The sequence below is a fragment of the Coturnix japonica genome, chromosome 1, assembly GCF_001577835.2.
Source record: "Coturnix japonica isolate 7356 chromosome 1, Coturnix japonica 2.1, whole genome shotgun sequence".
Taxonomy (NCBI): domain Eukaryota; kingdom Metazoa; phylum Chordata; class Aves; order Galliformes; family Phasianidae; genus Coturnix; species Coturnix japonica.
The window spans coordinates 165,846,441-165,869,263 of record NC_029516.1 but is presented as its reverse complement, the minus strand read 5'-3'; the positions used below and the strand labels follow the sequence as shown (position 1 = coordinate 165,869,263).

Below are 22,823 nucleotides of genomic sequence, written 5' to 3'. Positions count from 1 at the left end.
TACTGCACAGCTGACTGCATTTGACCCTAATGTTAAAATCCTGGCCTGCTTCCACATGCACTGACAGAACGGTTGCCATATGTCCACTAAAAAGTCGGTTAGCCTAAGGATTGCAGAAGTGCTTTATCTCCTCTCTGCCTCATTAAACAATCAAAACATAACTGTGTAGGAAGAAGATTGCACAGCATCTGCTAAAGTGAATCCTCATGAAGAATAAAACACCTGCACACATACACCCCTCTACACTGCAGTGGCTGGATTCCCTAGAAGGGTACAAAGCACGACATCCTCACCTCAGACCCAGCAAGGAAAGTCAATAAGACTATCAGCAACACTAGCAAAAAAAAGCCCTCCTAGACCAAACAACACCTCGTGCTTAAATCAGAGACTTCCACACTCTTACTAAGCCAAGATCCAGCATAAAGAAATGAACAAAAAGAGCTGTAGGCACTGATCTGTACTCTTTGTTTAGTTCTGGCAAAGCACAAAAAAAGTCCAAGTTGAACTGAAAAAGCATAAATACCTCCACTAATTACCAGCAGACTCTCCTTCTTCTCCTTCTCAAAGCGAGTGTCCATTTCTTCCTGAGAGGCTTCTTCATCTTCTTTATCTTCTTGCAGCCTCTTCATCCTCTCCATCAAGGCCTCCAGCTCACTTAGGGAATCTGCAATCTGCAAACACAATAAGATACTCTGTAAGATCAGAAGCTTGTGCCATCCTCACAGCTCATGCTCAACAATAAACTCAAAAATAAAAGAGAGCAGCAAATATGAAAGCTTAAGCCAGAATTCCTTGTGTCACATAGAGAGTGGACAAACAGCTTTTAGAAAAGAGGAAGAAGGAAAGAGGTAAGTGTTGCTCTCCTCTATCACAGCACACTACTGCAGCACGATTAACAGTGGAAGAGGCAGTGTTTGAACATGGAAAACATGGTTGCTTAAATTGCATTTTCCCCCATAAGGACTGCTCAGGAAAAGACACCTATATCCCTACGTGCATATGAAAACAAAAGTACCTTGATGGTACTTTTACTCAGTCTACTGGTAACACAAAATACCTTGCTGAGGAGATACAGCTCAATACAGGAACACAAACTGAGACAGAAAAGCAGCATTTTCCTATTTTCCCTTCCTTTTCATTTCTATTCATTCTGGGTGCTCAAAACTATTATGTGGACCTTTTCTTCTTGTTCTTACGTGGAAAACTGTTCTCTTTAACAGAAATACATCAAAGTTTGGAGCTTGGCGATCTGCATTCACCATTCTGATTTTCCACAAGGTGAACTGCTTGGTCTTTCTTTTCCACCTTTTCTTTTTGATCCCAGTTCTCTGCCCTGACAATGAACGTCTCTCAGTGTAGTGCTCCCTGCTTACCAAGCAGCCCTCCGCCAGCAGCAGCCCTCTGCCCACTACCAACACAGAGTAAGACATCCTGGTGACTTAAGCCAGCATGTCTTCCACTGCACTAACAGAACTGATGGATCACACACTCACATTGTAAGCTGACTGCTAGTTTGGAAAAATGCACCTACAGACTCTGCTCACAACCCTTATATTCCATTAAAGGAGATGAGGCTAATTCACCAATTGGTATTAATTTAAGGGCTTTTCTTCAAAGGCAATTTGCATTTATGTTAAGCAAGCAGTAATCAAAGTCCTCTGTTGGTTCACATGAAACCAGAACACCTGCATGAAGAACCGTGCCATTTATTTCAGACATTTCCTCTCAGCCACATGGAAGTGTTTCACAATTGACCTGTTTTGTGGTCACAGACCTCAGAGTCAAAATGAATAATGTGACCTCTGCTGTTATTTTCCCATTTCTTTTTTCAATCCACACGGTCGGAACAGGGATAACACCCCGTTCTTATCAGTCATACGCCATCTGCAGACACTGGCACTTTAAGTTTCCAACTGACAGCATAGTTTTAGTCTTGCTCAATGGGTTGTGAGATTAGCTATTAAAATCACATTACTTTAACTATCATGCTCTGTTTCAGTGTGGTTTTGAAAAGGATTACACAGCAACTGCTAAAGCTAATGTAAGAGTAACCAGACCCAAGCATTCCAGAAAATAGACAAAAACTTTCAAACTACCCTGAAATTTAAACAGGAAAGAATGGAAGAAAGCTTTCTAATGCAAAACAGAGGCAAGCAAAAAAAGAATCTTCTTGCAACACTAACCCCAAAGTTGCTACTTGTGAGGGATGCATTTTCTATGTTGTTGTCATTGGCAAGATCACAGACACAGAAGTTGTTGACTGCTATAAGTCTGACTCCATTAGATGTATCCGGATCTCTCTCTGGATTAATGCCACTACCAAATACAAAACTTGCCAAGGCATGATAATGTGCCAACAGGACAACAGCATGCACCAGTTCAGGAAGAGACCAATTATTTTCCCCAGTCTTGACAAGTTTCTGAAATGAGAATAAAAAAAGTGTAAATATAAAATTTCTTTTGGCCCCCAGCTTTTTGTATAAGATGCTACGCATGAGTTTTAAAAAGGGATCAATTCCTTTCTTCCAATAAACACCATACTCCTCTCGCACACACTCACCCACCAGATTAAAAGAGAGACCTGATATATTACCTCCATTCTCCCGGGGTTATTGTCATTGCTATTCCTATAAAATAAATCTTGTTGCCTTTGTCACACAGCAGAATTTATTGGCTTATTCGACGCTGTAAAACTTCCCTGAATTTTTTAACTCAATGTGAAATAAGAAGCCTAACCAGACACAGCTTCGTTCTTAGCAGTTCATATTATTGGACATGTAGTGCTGTTACAAAGCTCAATTCAGCAGGTACCTGAATGTGCTCTTTCGTGATCAGCCAGGGCCGGTGTGCAAGGAGTTTGTTTATTTCGTTCAGATTTTTCAGCCTTTGGGGAATGTATTCTAAACCGTTCAACCATTCCGCGATCCCACCAGTCTTCAAAAACTCATCAACGTGCATATTTATTAGGTAGGAACACTGATGTCTGGCAGCGGCCTGAGATAATGAAGCACAGAGGGAAAAGGTCAGCACATCAGCAAGTAATGTGATTTTGTTGCAGGTAGAACAGGATATTAACACAAAACAAAAATACAATGTAATTGCAAAGGGGCATGTTTTAGATTGCAAAGCATTTCTACACAGTAGGGAGGGTTCTCCAGTAAGCATGATTACTTTGCAACACAAGCTCTAATTGAGGCTGTGGGGGATCTCTACATCATGCTAGCCTCTTCTTTCTAAAGGCTTCCTTTTCTTTTATTAATAAACAAGTCGAGGTCATGGAAGAAAATGGACCTACCATTATAGCAATGTAGTGCCTATATGGCAAAGGAAGGGGCCCATCCATGCGCAGCATGTAGAACTGGCTGCGGAGGAAAGACTCCAGGTACTGCGTGTGGATACTCATGACCTGTGTGATGTTGTCCAGGCGACCAGATGTAGAGTATTCCTCCACAAGAAGATTAGTACGTTCATCCAAACCATTTGCTTGCATCACCTTCAAAATAAGATGGAGAAACTTGAGATACTGTACATAACTTCAGCTCCAGAGAGAAACATACTGCAGTATGGAACATCTGCTTGTGTAAGAAACTTCCAGGAAGAAACTTAAGACACTGGAGCAGCTCTCATATGAGGAAATGTTTAGGGAACTAGACTTGTTTAGCTTGGAGAAGAGAAGGCTCCAGGGAGACCTCATTGCAGCTTTCCAGTATTTGAAAGGAGCATATAAATAGGAGGGGAATGACTGTTTACAAGGGTGGATAGTGATAGGACAAGAGGGAAAAGTCTTAAACTGAGACAGGGGAGGTTTAGGTTAGATATGAGGAGGAAGTTTTTCACACAGAGGGTGGTGACACACTGGAACAGGTTGCCCAAGGAGGCTGTGGATGCCCCATCCCTGCAGGCATTCAAGGCCAGGCTGGATGTGGCTCTGGGCAGCCTGGCCTGATGGCTGATGTCACTGCACATAACAGGGAGTTGAAACTGGGTGATCATTGTGGTCCTTTTCAACCCAGGCCATTCTGTGATTCCGTGATTCTATGAACATACTCCCTTTCACTTCTCAGTCTGAAATTCATATTCCCAGTTTGGATTTACAGGCCCACAGACAAAGGGGAGAAGCAGTGATGCAACCCCGTAATTATTATGTGTGTTACTCTTCACTTTTACAGCTTTCTTTGTTTTGCACCAGAAATGTTGCCACTTTGGTTTTCCTCAGGAATGTTTTTGCCATCAGTGGTTTATTCATGCATTAGAAATCAGTCTATCTCAGTATTTCACACCCCTCACTCCATTTAAGGAGTCCCCCAATTTCTTCAGCAGCTTTATTTACCTGGTATGTAAGAGATTTTGATCTCATTCAGTAGTTCCTTAGGGAAATTCTACTTTTCAGTCCTACTGTGTTACTGGTGTGCTGTTCTCCAGCTTGGCAGGAGTTTTCCATCTATCTTAGCAGAAGTTAAGGAGAAGAAATTCTGCTGACAAGACTGAAACACACTCCTGTAGGACTGCACTGTTGCTATACAAGGCACAGCAGTATGCAGCATTATTGCTTCTGAGATTTATTACCATGTATATTGCTACTCTCTTCATACTGCACATGTACTTCCTTTTCATTACCACTGTCCATATACATCATGAAAATAAACCAAACTTTGATAAGACCGGTGTTCTTATCAAGCTTTGTGAAACACTGAACCTACGATCAGGCTCTAACCACATCTTTCCTATCTACTATATTACTTAGTGCCAAAGAATGGGGGAAAAAAGTTGTTTGCTTAACAGTGTTTAAAATTGGTTTTTGATACTGAGTAGCTGTTTCATTCCTACAGGTAGAGGTTCCAGCCCTGAGTTGCTGCTGCTACTTTCTGGAGACTACTCGTGCTTTCCTCCTTCACCCTTAGCTACTACCTACTACCAAGCATACCAGTTGTAAAGTAAATTCACTAAGAACCCACTTGAAATGTTAGGTGCTATTATTTTAATTGTGATCACATTTCTCCTTCTCATGCCATTTTTCTCTTAACAAGAAAAACCGCACAACATTATGAATTTCAGCATCTCAAGTGCGTGTTCTATACATAAAGGAAGTCCTTCTCACCAGTTGGGCTGGCTGGAACTCATTCTGCTTCCTCTTTCTCCAGCCTGCAAGGCTCATTTTGACATCTGTTCTTTTTTTACTTCATTATATTTCTTGCTGCCAGACTTTACACTTACTCTGTTTTTAGATTCAATTTTTTTGCTGTATATCTACAGACAGAGACTCACAGAAATACCTTGTCTTTGGAAGATTTCTTTTTGACTCTTACAGCATGTGAGCGATCTGCCTTTACTAAGTATTTAAAAGCAAAACAACAAAAAAAGGCCCGAGTTTTACAGCCTGCTATCCCAAACAATTTGTCAATCGATAAATAATACCCCGTGAAGATTAATTTCAGGGCAAGGGAAATGCAGCACAGGAAAGCTTCTATTTACTGTGGCAAGGTGCAAATCAAGGCTTAAGCTGAATGCTAAATCATGCACAGAAATCTTCAGGCTGAAATCAAACTGCTCCTTTCAACCATAAATTCTCTTAAGAGCCACAGTTACAGTCTCAGAAGTTAGTCATATTTGTAAGTTCACTTAAACTGAAGGTCAGGTACTGCCCTGAGAGCTATATAATGCTCTGCTGCAGTACAGGATGGGTCTCCCCTTAGGCCTGACATTAGCAGTAAGAACGGATCATCCCCTGTGAAAAGAGCACAGCAGCATTCAGGGCTGCAATGGGGAGCGTGGGCAACTGAGAGCAACTCCACTGACAGCACAGGTAGGAAAGGGCAGCTTGGCTCTTGTCCACTGGAGCTTGCTCCTCTCAAACCACTGCTGATGCTCTCAAAGGGATTCATTCAGGTAACCCGGGACTGGCAGGGTGGTAAAACTGTTCTTCAGCATTTCCATGTTAAGAGTCACCTCACACCCAGCCCAGCTAACTGCAAACTTACCTCATTCTCTGGTATAAAGGCACTTGGTCCTCTTGTTAACGGTGGAGAGACTTGGACTCTTTTTTCCTGCAGAAGAGCCATATAATTCAATCAGTTTGAGGAACAACACATTAGCCCACCTTATCTTGCAAGATCAGATCTAAAGGCCTTGGCTTGGTTCTCTTCCCAAGGCCACCTGCATGTTCTACAGCCCAGTACACAAGCAAAGACATCTCCCCACATTGGATTTGCATCCCATGTGCTTTGCTCAAATGAACAGCATGAATTTTGTCCTTACCACCATGTGCACAAAGGCCACACTTGGGAAATTATAATCAAGAAGCCATTTTCAGAACCTAACCTATGGGTTTAGCAGAGTATATGCACTTGTTCTGCTGAACAGTGGCTTGAAAAGCCCAGTCACCCTCTACAGACACCATCAAGACACAGGTAAAGACTCCTTCCAAAAAGAAAGGCAGAAAGACTATGTAGTTCAGCTGCCAAGACCAGAAAGGAACAAAACATGCCATACACCTCTTGGTGTGCCAACTACAGCTAGAAAAGCCGGAGCCTAACAATTATTACATGTTCTCTGATGGTAGGCAGAGAGTAGCAAGAGCAAGAGGATTTCTTGTTTATTAACGGATAAGAAATGGAGCTGTGGAGATTTTCAATCTATTGCCACTGACAAAGAGAAGGTGAGAAGGGACCTGACAGCTGTATCCCATGTAACTGGAAACTATGGTGGTGCATTTCTTCAGGTCGCTAATGACACTGCAGCAGAAGTCACTTTTAGTAAGTTACCCACCAACAGCAGTATCATATTTGCATGTCAAATATTTCGTGTCCCCAGCATAAAACTTGAAGGTTTTCCATAACCTTTAAATACCTCAGTGACTCTACCGGGCAGGATTATGTATAGTGGGCCACATACACAAAGAACAGTGTGGGTCTGAGAGTGCCACTGATGTACACACAGGAAAATGAAGACACTAAGAATGTGTAACTGTTCTGTGTCTTCAAAACATCCTGTCCCTTTTAAATTAGAATATTAAAAAAGAAACAAACACAAAAAAAACCATGCAAAAATCAGCAGTGATTATTCAGGAAAGATGTTCCAAAACAAACTCTCTCCTGACAATTAAATTTGTTACTCTGGAGTAATTAGCTGTTAAATGACGAAGAATGCAGTCATGTATGCTTTCACTCCTTTTCTGAACTGAGTTGAATCCACTGCGTGAAAACAAGTAGTCAGGAGACAACTCACTGTGACCATTGCCTGCTGTCACAGCCTCACAGTGTTGTAAAATACCCCTTCAAATAAGAAACGTTTTCCAAGATTACTATTAAAGATGTACATCACTGGTTTTAGGAAGGTTTTTTCGGACATCAAGTCTTTGAAAGCCTTCATTTTGCATCAAACACCTCAGTTTGTGTGTGGAAGGTGACTTGATGGCCCTTGGCCAAAGCACAGGTTGAAAGCAGAGCTGAATCACTGCTTTTCCAGTGTGCCCTCTGAGCTACAGCCCACTTTCCAGACTGCCCAGTGGGTCATCTAGGCCAGAATGGGGCAAAAAAGAACACTATTATCCTACTTTTAAGAGGCTGTGACCTCCATTACCTACTTTCCCCATTCAACATGGCTGCCTTGACGTTTTAGACAAGCTGCTTCTAGTGGTGTGGACTATTCCCTTCCAACAACAGAAAATACTATGGAATTAATAATAACACGGGAAGTTTGCAAGCATTAAGTAAGATAACACTGGCTTTGTTGAACCGTAGATGAAAGACACCGCTCCTGGACAAGCTGTATATGGAGTAGGGATTTAAGACCTACCTGAGTGCTCAAACATGAAAATCTACATATGGGAATTAGCAAGCAGTGGTTCAGATATACGGTCCTTCAAGGTGAGACATTCTTGCAAAGCTTTTTTTTACCTCGAGAAAAGCTGATTCAATTTCCTGCTCAACTCATCCTTGCAGGTTATGCTGGCTGTTGCATAGTAAGACAAGTGGGGTCACAAATATCTTATTTGAAATTGGATTCTTATGCTAAATGAACTAAGGAGCAGGTTGCTCAGCAACTAAGATACCATATGCACATCCATGAGCCATTTTCTGCTTTGTGTTCCTCCATCAACACATTGTTGGGAGTATGAATAAGTGATCTTAAAAGATTTGTAACCAACATCATTTACATTAAAATTAAAAGTATCTTTTTGGAAGTGTTGATTAGGAGAGATAATGAAGAGCTTCAAAGATGAGAAAAGAGAACCAGGCCAGGGAAGGTTGCTGGCAGCCCTGAGTGGTTTTTATCCATGACTTGCTTTCCATCCTTAAGCTGTACTTCGTCATGAGCTAACTGCGGCAACCCTCCTGTCTGAGCCTGAACTTTAAAGAAATTCAGCTTCTTCCTCTTTGCTATCACATGAGTCACCGTGTCCTGAGGCTGCAAAGAAATGACTTATTTTTAGCAAGCTGTAAAAGGAGGTTCATTTTATTTGAAACAGAAGAAAACGGAGCTGTTATCTGGCAGGGCTGATCAAACAGCTGGTTTAGAAAGCGCTATTTTTTTTCTTAATACACATGAATGCGGAAAGCACAGGCGAGCAGAAAGCTGGTGCAGCGTTTGGGATGCGTGGAAGCTCTGCACAGCAGCTGTGCATACAAGTAACTCATGAGATGGGTTTTATTTCCGACTTTAAGCCATGCTTGTGCTGAGGTTATACTTCTCCAACTGTCTCTTAGAATCTCCACTGGTGTTCAGCTAATCATTACCTATTTAATAAAACATGAACAATGAGCCCTCCCACCTCCTGTATAATACCCAGGCTGTCTAATGTAATGCTTCACGCCTGCTCTCCAGTGCCTCCAAAAGGGTAAACCCATACTGTCACTGCTGCCCATTGGTGCTCCCATATCCGTGTTGTGCACGTGCCTCTGCTTGTAACTTAGAAGGAATAATACACTAAAAAATTCAACTACATTTGACAGCCAGGGAAGTTGTGCGACATGCTGGAATTTTAACTGCAGAATAAAGCTTTACTGCGTTTTTTCTTTGTCAATTTGACATTATCCAGTCAAGAGCATTTCTCGTTTTCTCTCTGAGATCTTCAAGGATGGAGTAATACATTTTCTCATTATTCCATCTCAATAGCTACTATTCAGAAGGCCGCTCTTTGAAAAGAAAAATAATTTAGTGGGTTATCTCCCAGTAATACTACAGCTGCATCTCCCAAGTACCAAGACTTGCTGCTCTGAAAAGTAATCATTTATGGCATTAACAAAACGCTTCAGCTCTTGGTCAGCACTTGTAGCCAACTCAATACGAGTTTTCTAATAGCTTCCTGGGCTCAATTTTTATTGATAGTCACTCAGTCTTGGATGCAGCAGCATCATCCAGCCATAAGCTTCATCTATTCCTCCTTCTTGATAGCATTTTTGAATGTTTTCTTGTATCTCTTTCCTTACAACACACAGAAGCATCCAAGGAAATAACCTGAAGCCGAGTCCTTCATTAGGACACCTACACTGAGATGGCTCCATTTCAGCAAGGAGCCTCAACTCTTTTCCCAGCAGACAGCAAGAGCAAATGTGGCAGCACTAAAAAGCAGAACTAAGGGCCACTCAAGTGTCCTTGGGGTCTCCTGCCTGGCACACAACCACCATGCCAAAATGAGCTTCCCACAGGTCCATACCATACCCATTAGCCCCCGTGGATACTCTCAGGTATCTTAAACGGTACCCAGTGCTTACACTGAGCATTGTGGTACTAGCTATGGGACACAGAGTGCAGTTCAATGCTGCTGCTGAGCCTGGCTGGCTGCACTGGGTGTTTGAGTACTGGAGATACAAGTGGGGAAATGGGCTTAGGACTCCTTGTTTGGGGCTGAATACATTCGTTCAATCTCAGTCTTGATGCTGCAGAACTCTGCTTTTTGGATTCAGCTTTGTGTATACAAACACATTTTAGTTCACATGGCACAGGCAGCATTACTTGCTGCTTCTGGTTAAGACCTTACCTCCACACTGGATCCTACCATCTCTTCCTACTTACTGGATGTATTGAATACATGTATACTTCTCATGGATTTAGAGAGAATTAATGTAATACTGAAAACTATGTACAGTCTTGCTGACTGAAAGGAGAGACAGACACAGTTCACCTGTCTGAGATTCTAATTGACAAAGACAAAAAACAAACTTACACAAAGCTGTGTCATTTTGAAATTTAATGGCATTCACTGGTGCATCATGTTTTAAGAAATGAAATCTGTTTGTGGCATTTAACGTGTCAAAATCAGGAGCTCTACACTCCAGAAGGTATCTGCAAGTCATGTCAAACTCAATTGCAGCTCCAAAAATGTGGATGCACATTAGAAGCATAAACGTGCTGCTCTATTTCTCAAAGCAATTTCTGTAAAGAGAAACAAGAATAGAAAACAAGCCAGAAGGCCTAAGAGAAAATGTGAAGAGGAATAATTTGAACACAAAAAACACACAACATCGCTTGCTGACTGTGTGGAACTTATCTTTAGGACTGACCCATTCCTAAAATGGGTTAAATTTAGGACTATGTCCAGAATTAATACAAGCGATATTCAGTGGAGGCAATGTCAAAAGGTTAGAGTCCACAAAGTAGAAGACTTGGCCTACAGTCATTTGTTAATGGCATTTCAAGTGGTTTTGCAACGCTTTCTTCCTCTTAACAGAATGTACAATTCCAAAAAGCAAGCTAAGCAATAAAGATGAAAATCTGCAGAGGAAGTCAAACTCTAAGAAATACATATATATATATTATACACACACACACATATATATATATATTTCCCCATGGAACAGCATTTCAAAATACTTAAAGGCCACCCTTAGTGTTAAGAATTCACTGTCTTTATGCCTCACAGCCGATGGAGTGGTTCAAGGAGCTGGGAAGGGAGCCAGTGCAGTACAATTGATGTGGAGGCTTTTGCTTTGCTAACAGGTTACAGCCCATTTGGATTTGGTACAATAAAAGGAAGCCTATCCCAAGTTCTCATCCCTGTACCAGCTATTAAGAACACCGTCCACACTAATTAGAAACCAAAGGGCAGCAATTTCTACCCAACCCAAGACGGATGGCCATGCGGCAGAAATTCAAGAGGAGTTGGTCAGTCTCTGAAAGATACCCAGTATGGTCAACCTATAGCAGAAAAACTCACAAGTGAACATGCAGTTACTGGCAGAAAAATCTACATCCTTTTTTATAAGAAAGCCTACCTACATCTACTTCCTCTCTTAGTCCCACTTGTGCTGTAACACCACTTCTATGCTGGAGGTAGTTTCCAAGTTATTTACAGCTATTAACCAAAATGAATGTTCAACTGCAACTGGAATCTAACAGGCAATGACTCCAAGGCAAACATCAGAGTAACAAGTTTGCTGCAAAGCATTTATCTATGAAGCCAAACTGAATATATCACGTAAAAGACATATCTATAACTTAATTATGATGTAACTATAGCGTAGAGCACACATCTACTTAAGAAAGTAGTGCTCCTGACCCAAAAAATGGAAAACCATCAATGAGAAGATTTCTTCAGGAGGCCAATAACCAAGCCTAAACATTCTTAACAGAGCCAGATTGTTCAGTTTACTCGCTGCTAGAGATTCACTTCCATCTATTTTAAGGCAAACCTCAAAATAAAAGTAATTATGCATGCTGCAGTCATTATCTGATACCAAAACTAACCAAACATTGGCATTCAAATCAATTTGCCAGCTGGATGCTGTTTGCAATCCAAAAAGAAAGCTGATGTCCAACTCGGGATGAACTGAACTTTGTCACAGCACGATCTGCTTTTCCTCTTGTAGGTCAACAGAAATCCATTGCTAAGAGGCAAGACTTGCACTGCTACCAAAGTGATCTACTGGTCAAATGCAGCCACCAAGCAGAAAAGAAAAAATATAAAGCAATAAAACTCCCCTCTAAGCAGTCCTTGAAGGAGCAGACGAGGCAGCCGTGCCTCCTTCCCTCCCTGCACACCCAATACTGGAGGTTTGTATGCTACCCAGAAAACACCCTCAGGACAGAAGATCATCTTGTGATGGTCAGGATGACTCAAAATCCCACCAGCTTGGCAGAAGAGCATGTTCTGTATCAGCAGCATCAGGCATCAAGGGCAAAAGTTACAGTGGAAAACATCAGCGGTTTATCTGGGATGGCCAACGGGTAGAACAAACGTTCGACAGAACATGAAGATAAGCGGCAGCTGCTTCAGCAGGCCCGAATTAATGCCTAAATTAACCACCGATAGATATCACATTATCTTTAGCATGCAGTAATTGAACAGTTAAATACTGCAATTCATAAATGCACGCACAGTCATTGGGTGTGCTGCCAATTGGAGAGGCATAACTGGTGGACATTAAAAGAAGAGAGAAAGAAAGATGCCCAAGGTCATGTAAATCTGCTGCGTAACCCAGCCAGGACTGCTTCCTAAGAATGCTCTGCTTAATTCTTAATAGAAGTATTGTCTGGAAATGCGTGCCCTGTAAGCAAGTAAAGCTGAATGGTATTCATCCATACCGTAAATCAATAACAGCATCCTTCTCCTGTGAAGTAAGAGGCTGACTTGTTTTAAACTGGATTTCAAACATGCTAAAATGTTTGAAAGCTGATTAATATAAGGGCAGCAAACATCAAAATGCTCCAATGATGAATCTGAAAGAAAACCTTTAAGAGGCTTTGAGGTCCATGTTGGAACATCGTCAAACACTGCAGCACTTCAGCAGAGCTCATCATCAAGAAGGACTTTGAGGAAGGTGCACCTCACTGGGAGCTGCCATAAGAACAGACTGGAAGACCTGTTCAGAACTTGGCATCTAGGCCACATTCTGTCACCTTTTCTCTTTTGGCAATGCCATCATTTCATTACAGCAAAGGACAGAGAGACAAAGTTTAGGCAGTGAAGCCAAACAGCTTCAACAAAAGAGCACCATACTCACTGTGAACAGACCTCGAGGTCCTATCTTTGCACTTTAATGGAAAAAATAACAACAATATCCTCCTCTGATTAGCATCCCAATCTCTCTGCAGTTGCAGGGTGTGAACAAGCTGGGCTCTGACCTCTGCACTACCTCGCTGAAATTGCTTCCTCCCCAGCTTCAACCACTGAGTTGACAGATTATTTGAAGTAACAAGGCTGTGCTGGCTGATGCTCTTGTAAAGCAGCGTTCATTACCTGCAATGTATCACGGATCTCCATCTCAAGGAGGTGGTAAAACTGCAGAATCCAGCAATAAGCTCCTGGTGTGTCCCTGCCAAAACTCCCCCTTGGTGACTCTGTGTCCTTGCAGTACTTGCAGCAGGATAAAAAGGTATTCCAGAGAAAATAAACGGTGTCCCAGAATATGCTGCTGCAGAAAAACGCTTTCACTTACCAGGTACTATATAAAACTCAATCTATTCCGAGACAGAGGAAAGTCACACAGATGGCAGAAACATGGCTTTTCAAACTACCTTTTTTTTCCCCACAAATTTTATGTGCAAAATGATCATACGAGTTATTTTAAATCTATGTGCAAGAACTATCTCAAGACTCAAGGAAAAACAAATCCTCTCATCCACACCATTACAAAGAGGGAGATGTGCTTAGCTAGGTTACCTTCCTGCCATCTTTCCATGTAGGAGTTCAGTAGCTTGGGTCTTGGAAAGAAACTGAAATGTTGTGCTTATTATTGTCAGATGCACATCAAGATATTTGACTCAATGGCCTCCTGGCTGCCACAGTCCAAAGAGAACTGGGATTCAAAGCAATTCACAGATGAGAAGGCCAAATAACAGTAGTGAAACTCTTCAACCACAGCTAAGGCATGGAAATCCCTGCTGTAAGAGTCTGTGGAGCCCTAGAGTTTGTGTGGGTTCAGAAGCAAATCACCAGAGCTAACAGAAGAGAAATGAATGAAGCGGTATTAAACATTGTCAGAAGTGACATCCATTTAGACTTCCAAAAAAGTGAAGAAAAAACTGAAGAGTTAAAGCAGGAAGAAAATAGATATGTGCACTCTGTACCCACTGATAGGAGGTTTGTTCAGATTGATATGTACCTGGAAGAATACAAACAGACTTTGGCTATGCTACCTAACCATGAAGGCCTCCAGCTAAGCTGTTACCATCAGAATGCAAGCCAGCATAAAACAATTTTAACATACAAGGCTGACATAAATTTTGTAGTTTACAGGAAACAGAACTCGTGGCTATGGTTCCTTAAAATTCCACTGAGTGAAATGTTAACATGACCCACAGAATTTCATAAGTTAATCCACTGAAAAGCTTTTGTAACAATGAGAAACCCCCTCAGCACCAGTTTCTCAGTCCAATGCTCATTTACAATTGATGACTGTTGAGCATCTTTGTTAGAATTCAAATAACGTAAGAAACACTGATGCTGCTCTCCCAGCTCTGTCTGGAAAAGGATATTCCCCGTGGATGCCCAACAGGAACAATGTCCTCCTGCTTTCAGGAGTTCTGCCATTTCAATTTGGTCCATGACTCAAACAGAAAGAACATGCCAGATGAAATACAGAATCTCCCTGGCAGCAAGAACAGCATTTCTGTCTCTTCCCAAAACCCAAGCTACTGAAATCCTATAGGGAAAAGATGGCAGGAAGGTAACCTAACCAAGAGCAAGCACCTTGCTGTCTAACACAGGGGCTTTAGGGCTTTTTGATTAGTTGACTCCTACTTATTCTTCAGAAGGAGCTGTTACCTATACCAAGCACAGGCTTCATCACAGTAGCACAACTGGAAACCACCAACTTGCTGGAGTGACTGTAACTACTTGCAGTAAAGCAGTTCCCAGTTTCTTCCTCTTTTTCCATCTTAAGCTAGGTCTTACCAGAGTGAGTCACTGCTGAGACACCATCTCCACAGCACGCTGACTTAACACAGCTGAGCTGAGCTGGTGGCAGTAACAACCTAAGCTATACAGCTTCTGTTTTCCTGCCAAAGCGTGAAAGAGATGCTGATTTTCAAAAACGAAGATTCATAATTGGTATAGAAAATGCAGCGTGCCTAAACATAAGCACGTGTCCCAGAACTGATGAGCTCTGCTGCTCTCTGTAGCCAACCAGATGGCAGAACTTCAGATTCATCTCCAACCTCAGAGCTGATGGGCTCCATCGTCTCCTCAGATTACTGCCTATACTTCCACTAAGAGGACTTTTGGCTGCATTTTAGTGATTTAATGACTGTAAAAAAACACCAGCACGTCCTGCAGAAATGATAAAGCTACTTATTCTGTGCCCTTTCATGTAGGGATGGAAGAGTGGTCAACACGTGTTGTCTACTGAGGTCTTCTATTCCGTTCCAGTCCACATGCCCTCTTTCTGTATGAAGTAACCAAACCAAAACCCTAGTACTGGAGTAGGCCCAGCTCCTAAGAGGTTGGCAGCCTTTACTTGCACCCAGCTCACCTCTGTGTGGACAGAAATCAGACCATGCAGTGGGTATTCCAAGTTTTCTAAGAAATATGAAGTTATAGGCCTAGCTTCTAAACCAAGAAACATTAGTCATGTTGGATGGCTGGATGCTGCCTTTAAGTATTCATGAGGCACAGCTTAAACCAAAGGAGTGTCCCATATAAAAGAGCACTGCATAGTCAAACTGCTCTTGCTTGTACTGCAAGTTTCTGTTGGATAAATAGGTCAAGGAACTACAGCTTTATCTAAAATATCTTTTGCATAAGTCGCCTAAAGAACAGGGGCATGGAGGGAAACCCTCCTTCTGCCTCCATTCTCATTTTGCTTTTCAAAGCTGTGGGTGAGAAATTGCTCCAGCATGGCTGAAGACTGCTCTCTTTCCACCTGTCCCCCGCTCACATCTAACACGTACATGGCTCCATCTCCTCTGAAGAACGAGAAGGCAGCCTGCAGGTTCCTTCACTCTTTAATAAAGCTGCAGTTGACCTTTACAACCAACACACCCTTTCTTCCAACTACCTGTGGAGCACCCACACCAAAGTCAGAATGCAAGTTTTAAATTGCTGGAGTAAGAGTTGCTTATCTTAGAACAGGCTCTACTTAAACGATCCCCCCTCATGTTACAGCCTTGCTCAGTCTTCCCCCAGTAACATCATGTGGCAAAATTAAACTACTAATGTAACTGAACGGTTTGTTCGCGTTTTCTGGTTATTATTGCAGTAAGGCAATGAGCGCTCAGAAGAATAATCAAATCCTGATGCTGATTTCCAAGAAGGGTCGAGGTTCACCCTGCTGGTTGGACACCCAGTGGGTATTTGCATGAAGGCAGTTGATTTCAAGACGCAAAACATACTGTAGTACTGCAACACTTCAAGGGTTCTTCCAACGTGGATGAGATCCAACTGGTGTCAGGTAGAATATTTAGACAGTGTGTGGGTGCTCCGTTTCATTAGAGGTCTAATCAAATTTCTAAACGCATGAACAAATTACTCTTTCCACACCTCTAATCAGCAATGAAGGAGCTTTACTGAGAGGAACGTCAATCAACTCCAAGAGAATATTTTCTTTTAATTTTCTTTTTTCAGTTAATAGAGATAATTACATTAAAACAGATTTAATACCATCTGGCCAAGACACCTCCAGAAATATTCAGTCAATAATATAGCTACGTTCCCTTTGCCACATGCTAAAGCAGGAGATATTAAACATATTTACAAGCACATGCTTTTGAATTGAATTAGCTTCACTGCTGTTAAGGTAGCATCTTACTTAATAATTTTAACTGCACAACTCATATAGAAGAGAGAACATATGCTGGCTTTCAATTGTTTTGTCAGTATCAGCAAAAGCAAATCCAGCACAGTAATAAAGCAGAGCTCTAAGAACAATTTACACCAAGACAGAGCGCTTCATACCATCAGCATAACTCTGACTTTGGTTCTGTGGAGTAGCTCAGCAGTGTAAACTCCTTAATTCCCAAGCTACCTATCCCCGAGTCACACTTAATGTTCATCTGCATGTGGAAATGTTATTTATTCCCTTCTAAGACCTTATAATAACATCTTTATCCCCTTTTAAGAAAGAATCTTCTAGAAGTATCCCTTAACTGAAAGAATGTAGAGTCCTCTCTGGTTCCATGTCAAAATTGAGTTCTAATTCAATACTCTGCGAAACAGATGCAAACTGTGTATTTTGATTGTGAAGTGCAATCAATATATTAAATGTATTTATGAGTTCATTACTCACTCCAAATAGATGAAAATTTGGGTTCACAGTAATCTTCCGAATGTCTTCAGTGCTTTAAGAGGGTTCAGAAATCTATGGTTCCACATAAACCTTAAGAATGTGGTCTCTCCTGGCTTTCATATGTGTTAACCTAACACTTGATATGTTGGAAGACTTAAAACACAGCTCTAAGGGTGGTCCATGCATTAACCACACAATATGGAGCAAGTCCGTGGGGAACTCACTTGTGTGATGCAGGCTTATCCTCTCTGCTTCCAGCCTATTTATAAGACACAGAGCCAAGAATACTTCTTATTTTTCTAAAATTATTAGTTTTTTCCACACAGTGCCCAAGGAAAGGAACTGCATGCAGCCTTGAGTCACTACTTAGCTGCTGTATGAAAACTAGGTGCTTACCTTGAGAGAAATACAGGAGTCATTAACAAGAAAGAAAACAGATGTTTAATCAGGAGGTTGTATCTACTTTATCTAATTCAGGTAACCAGGGACATTTGGAAAGATGTAAGATGCTTTTCCAGAATGAGTGCACCCATTTCCATCTCCAACCCTGACTGCCATCACTTACACTCTGCTTAGCCCTCCCTGACTTGCATATGGTTAAGACCACAGTTGTCACAAACACAACACCCTAGCAGAAAAAACCCTACACTTCTGATCACCTAACTCTCAACTTAAATACGATGCAAAAATGAAGATGTTTAAATGAGTCAACGACTGATAACAGTCTATACCAAGAGCAAAGCAATTCGTTTCCCAGCATCCTAAATACCCAACATTAACTCTCACCTACACTGGTATTTTGTCCCAGCCAATAGTTACCCAATGTCTGATATGCAAGAAGTATCCTATAATAAAATCCAGAAACCAGTGGTTAAGAGAGACACTTGAAATTAATAGTTCTTGATCACAGTCTCCCTTATGATCAGTAACACCAGTTTGCCCAAGGTGTCAGAAAGAGAATCCCATACAATTTGTTGAAACACCACTAATGCATTCAATGCACTGACTGATAAACAGGAAACAGAAAAGAACTGTTTGCCAAGAATATCCACACATCAACGATATTCTTATATTTTATATAATGTATGTACTATATAAAATATTTAGAACATATTTGAGTCATCTACATCACACTCCCTATAGCTTCTACTTAAAAGGCACAGACTACCAGGCTACAATGTTGAGAAAACAATAGGAAGGACCTCTGCATACAATCTGGAACACCTGCAAAGAACAGAGAAATTAAATAGCATGAATTATTTCCATACAGACTTTTCCGAAGCTGATGATGTGCCATTTCTCATTAATGAAGGTCTCCCTCCTGACAATTTGAATCTCTTTTCTACTGGAAACATCACTCTTCCCCCCAATCTATCCTGACCCACTTAGGCAAAAGCCAATATTCAAGTCTGGCCAAGCAAACTGCAATCCATTCTTACTCTCCAGCCCTGGAAATGGAAATCTGATAATAAGATCTCCAAACAAACTCCCCTAGCTAAGCAAAACCAGAGAATTATGCCGCTATCTTCTCTCTCAAATCTTTCTAGCCAGAAAAAAATAGTCAAATAAAGAACCAAGCGAGTATCAACATCTCCCTTGCCAACATGAGAGGAAAAACCAAGGATGCTTAACAAGCCATCTCTCTCTCTTTGAGATTTTAAAACATCATCATTTAAAGACACATGAAATTTGAAGCACTAATTAAGTAATATGCATAAATTTAAAGCAAATGCTCACAGAATCCACATCTCCAAACCACAGCCTGCGATTTGGCTAACATAAGGCACCACTCCTACCAGCAACAGTAAGTCTTAACAGAGGACAACCTCCACACTTGGCCAACTTGCTCTCAACACTAAACCTCAAGGTTTCCTTTGAAGACAATCCTCCTCCCCACTCTCTTCCCCCTCCTGCCTCCATCAGTTCCCTGTAATTCAGAGAATACATTTCCTTTCTTTTTCACCTTTTCAAATAACAGTGACTGTTCTACATGAGCGCAGTACATACAAGTCTTGTCACTGGTTTTGTGGTGACAAGATATCAGCAGACATGCTAAAGAAGCAGCACTGCTCTCCAATTCCAGACACCAAAGCTAATAATTAACAAAGACAGACAAGAGAAACATTTTTAGGGGTCAGATTCTAAAAAGATAGAAATCACTATAAGACTTGTGAGAATGGAAGACAGAAATCAATAATCACTGGACTCACTGGACATATGTTCTGAAGGGATGAATCTTGGTAAGTAAAGGGTTTGTTTATTCTTTTTTAAGCCACTCCTTCCAGGAAAACAGGACCAAATGATGAGGGTGAGGGTCTTGCTAATTGCCTCAAGAGCCTGGTTTTTACATTTTGAACCCACACAGACCACGTTTCCCATCTCTGCCCATAGTCGTTCAGGTGGGCTCAGCACTGGAGTGACCTGAACTGGTTACTCCCCAGCTCTACTCCAAGGGACTGAAGACCAAGCACACATCATGTCACAGATAACACAGTCACTACAACCAAATTCAATAAAGAGTTTGCTCTTGCCAAAGACTGCAAATTATTGTGAGAACTTCTTTAGAAAGAAGCCCACCATAGGCCTAAAGCTGCCTACATGGCAACCATGAGTTAAGATTACTACAGTGTGACCAAGAGCAGCCTAAAACTACAGCGGACGTTGTTCAGATTTACAAAGTAAGATGCTCTGTCAAGCATCACGGTCAGTTATCCAACACCAACCACACACAGTACCTAAGTAATGAACCACAGAACGTGAAGATGCTGCATCATGGGAAACCAGAGGTGTTTTTCAAGCAAAGGCAAAGCAGCTTCAGTTCTGTTCAGAAGACACTGAACCAGACTGGCTTTCCTTAAAATAGTTGAGACGTCCTTGAGAGGCCTTCTTATTTCTACAGAACAGATGACAGCACCTCCTTGACTCATGGTGACATGCATTTTCACTTACCTGAGCTTCTGAGACCTGACATCAGACTATTTTTGTTCATTTTGGGGCTATTTTCTTATTCACCCACGTGAAACAATAATGTGAATGAAAGTCTCCCTCCTCTTTCTTTTTTTTCTTGACGTGACCTCAACTCGCTGAGTCTAGGCCAGCGCTATTGTTAGCACTACAGCATTTAATGACGTTCACAGCACCTTCTATCTTAAAAGCAGGTGTATTTTTGACAGTCTAGACCTAGAACAAACTCTTCCAAAGCCTCACAGCCCTGGACACTGAATTTTCCATCCTAAATGTATTTATGACCATCCCACGCCAGCTCTAAGTGCTCTGCTGCTCAAGGTCTTCCAGCTTGCAGTGAAACAGTCTGCTCTTTCCCAGATGGACAGTAGTTACTACTTCCAGCTCTTGTGTATCTGAGAAATGGTCACACTTCCATCAAGTGTTAAACTACATTAGAATTGAAAGCGACCTACTTGAAAAGCCAACATCAGGCACCTATCACTGCGGCCCACCACCATCCCCAGCCCCACCACCCCTCTGCTCACTATAGAACAGAAAAGCAGACACAATGTGTCAGACCACAGGTCTGCAGTGCCCACAGTGCTGGCAAAGCTGATGGGCAGCAGCCAGCAAAGCTTACAGCATCACTCTGTAGAGTTACCACATACTATTGACAAGTCTTCTTCAATTTTTTGGTCACAAATTCACCCCAATGCTTTTCAAACCTATTTAAACTTTCTGCTGTTGAGAACAACATCCAACTCCAGCTGTCTTGCTGGCAAAGCCAGAAATTTGGCCTGTGATGTTACTTCAGATGTTTAATGAATGAGATCTAGTTTCAGTCAATCTGCAGCTCTCAGAAGAGGACACTACAGCAGATCTCACCAGCAGAAGGCTACGATTTAAGTCTAGTGTGACCTACTTTGGCGGTATCACATGCATTTTTCATTTATCTGTATGCTTTTCCTTCTACATCACTTCTAGTAACTTGCCTATTGCTGAGAGTTGTGTTGAAGGAGACTGGCATGGGGGATGCAGGGCATGGAAAATTCCATCCCTCACATTCAGTGCTATTTTCCTCCCAGACGATCACCCACATTTGGCAGGTTTGTGGAAAAAAAAAAGGGAACAGATTTGGGATTTGAGAGCTCTCCCAGGACACCAGGAGGGAGATGGGCTCAGGCCGACTAAGCAGGCCTCCCCCCAGCTGCCCAGCACTGCCCTCCATCTCCCTCACTGCCACCTGGCACAAAACAAGTATTTAAACCTGGGACCACTCTTAATTCATCTTCTTTTCAACCTGTACTTACACACACAAAGATCCTTTTGCTATCTATGTGTTGCCACCAATTGGTGAATTCTCCCTGTTCTCACATTTCCTGATGTGTTGGAGTTTTTCCACCCCCTGAAGACTCTCTGCTTACTGCACAAAGCCTTCCCGAGGCAGTTATTTGTCCAAAGGATTACTGAGCCCCTCTTGTGTGCACCCTTGTGGCTTGGAACAAGCTGCAGCCCTTGCCTGCTCCCTTACCAAACACAGCTGAGGACTTTCCATGTCCAGATCTAATGACCACATGGGTCACAGTGACAGCAATAGCTCTCAGCCACCTCTATGAAACGCTTGGCTCCAGCACCCCCATACCACTTTATGTGCTTATGTGCCTCACCATATACCAAAACACAACATTTTAGTTAAAAAGCCTGCTCGCCACGTTCACAAATGACAACTGTCCACCTAGTTTTGCTCTATTTAAGCTGAATCACAGCATTAGCCTTGACTGCCTTTCCACCAAGCTCACTCAGTCTAGAACAGCCTCACCTATCACCGACTGCCTCCAGATAAAGGCCTGAGACTGAGGAGGGCAGAAGAGACTCAGCACATTTTAAGGCCAATCATCCTTCCAGCATATATCACATGAGCTTTAAAAAAAAAATAAATAAATAAAAAACACCATCAAAAGAACAGATGAGGCAGCACTTATCTGAAGATTATTACTCTGAGTCTCGGGTCAAATCTGCATCTCACTTCCACTAAGCCCTGTTGTTTTCTCCCTGCTTGCTACTTGTAGGCTTGCCAACTAAGTGCAAAAGGTTAAAACTTACAGTGATTTTACTATACCAGCTTCTAAATGATTACAGATGGAGTCAGCAGCTTTCTGCTCCTATGTTTACTGCCCTGCCTAAAAAAAACAGATGCAAGCATGTCCTGGTGCAACCAATGCAGGCCCAACACGTATCTCAAGGAACAGGCTGGGTTTCGTGGGCCTTCTCTTTTCTTCCCCCAGTTTTGCTGCAGTTTATGCGACTGTGAACAAACTAGGGCAGGTTCCTAAGCTTTGCCATACAGTCACTACCACAGAACCATAGAATGGTTGAGGCTGGAGGGGATCTTTAAGACCATCTAACCCCAACCCCTGCCATGGGCTGGTTGTCCCCACCAGCTCAGGCTGCCCAGGGCCCATCCAACCTGGCCTTGAGCACCTCCAGGGATGGGGCACCACAGCTCTATGGGCAGCTGTGCCAGAGCCTCACTTCTCTCTAAGCAAAGGATTTTCTCCTAACATCCAAACTAAATCTCCCCTCTTTCAGTTTAACACCATTCCCTCTCGTCCTATCACTGTTATCCTCCCTAATTACTGAAAAACACCTCATCTGGGTAAGTTTCCTGTTACCTGGACCACAAATCCTACTCCTAACCCACCCCCCCAGTATCAA

General features: G+C 42.1%; 1 protein-coding gene across 3 annotated transcripts in view; it reads right to left on the bottom strand.

Moving 5' to 3' along the window:
- The window catches only part of SESN3 (sestrin 3), a 36,588-nt gene that overhangs the window by 12,400 nt on the left and 1,365 nt on the right, over positions 1-22,823 (bottom strand). Inside the window, exons 1-6 of one of the 3 annotated variants that reach the window (XM_015852292.2) lie at positions 10,166-10,341; positions 5,979-6,044; positions 3,296-3,493; positions 2,812-2,994; positions 2,184-2,420; positions 524-671 (exon numbers count right to left, since the gene is read on the bottom strand). In XM_015852292.2, coding sequence (XP_015707778.1) covers positions 524-671; positions 2,184-2,420; positions 2,812-2,994; positions 3,296-3,493; positions 5,979-6,044; positions 10,166-10,198 — 865 coding nt within the window. In that variant the 5' untranslated portion in view covers positions 10,199-10,341. Of the gene's footprint in view, positions 1-523; positions 672-2,183; positions 2,421-2,811; positions 2,995-3,295; positions 3,494-5,978; positions 6,045-10,165; positions 10,342-22,823 lie in introns of those variants that run through there. The other 2 variants (XM_015852291.2, XM_032442198.1) reach the window with 2 other exon arrangements.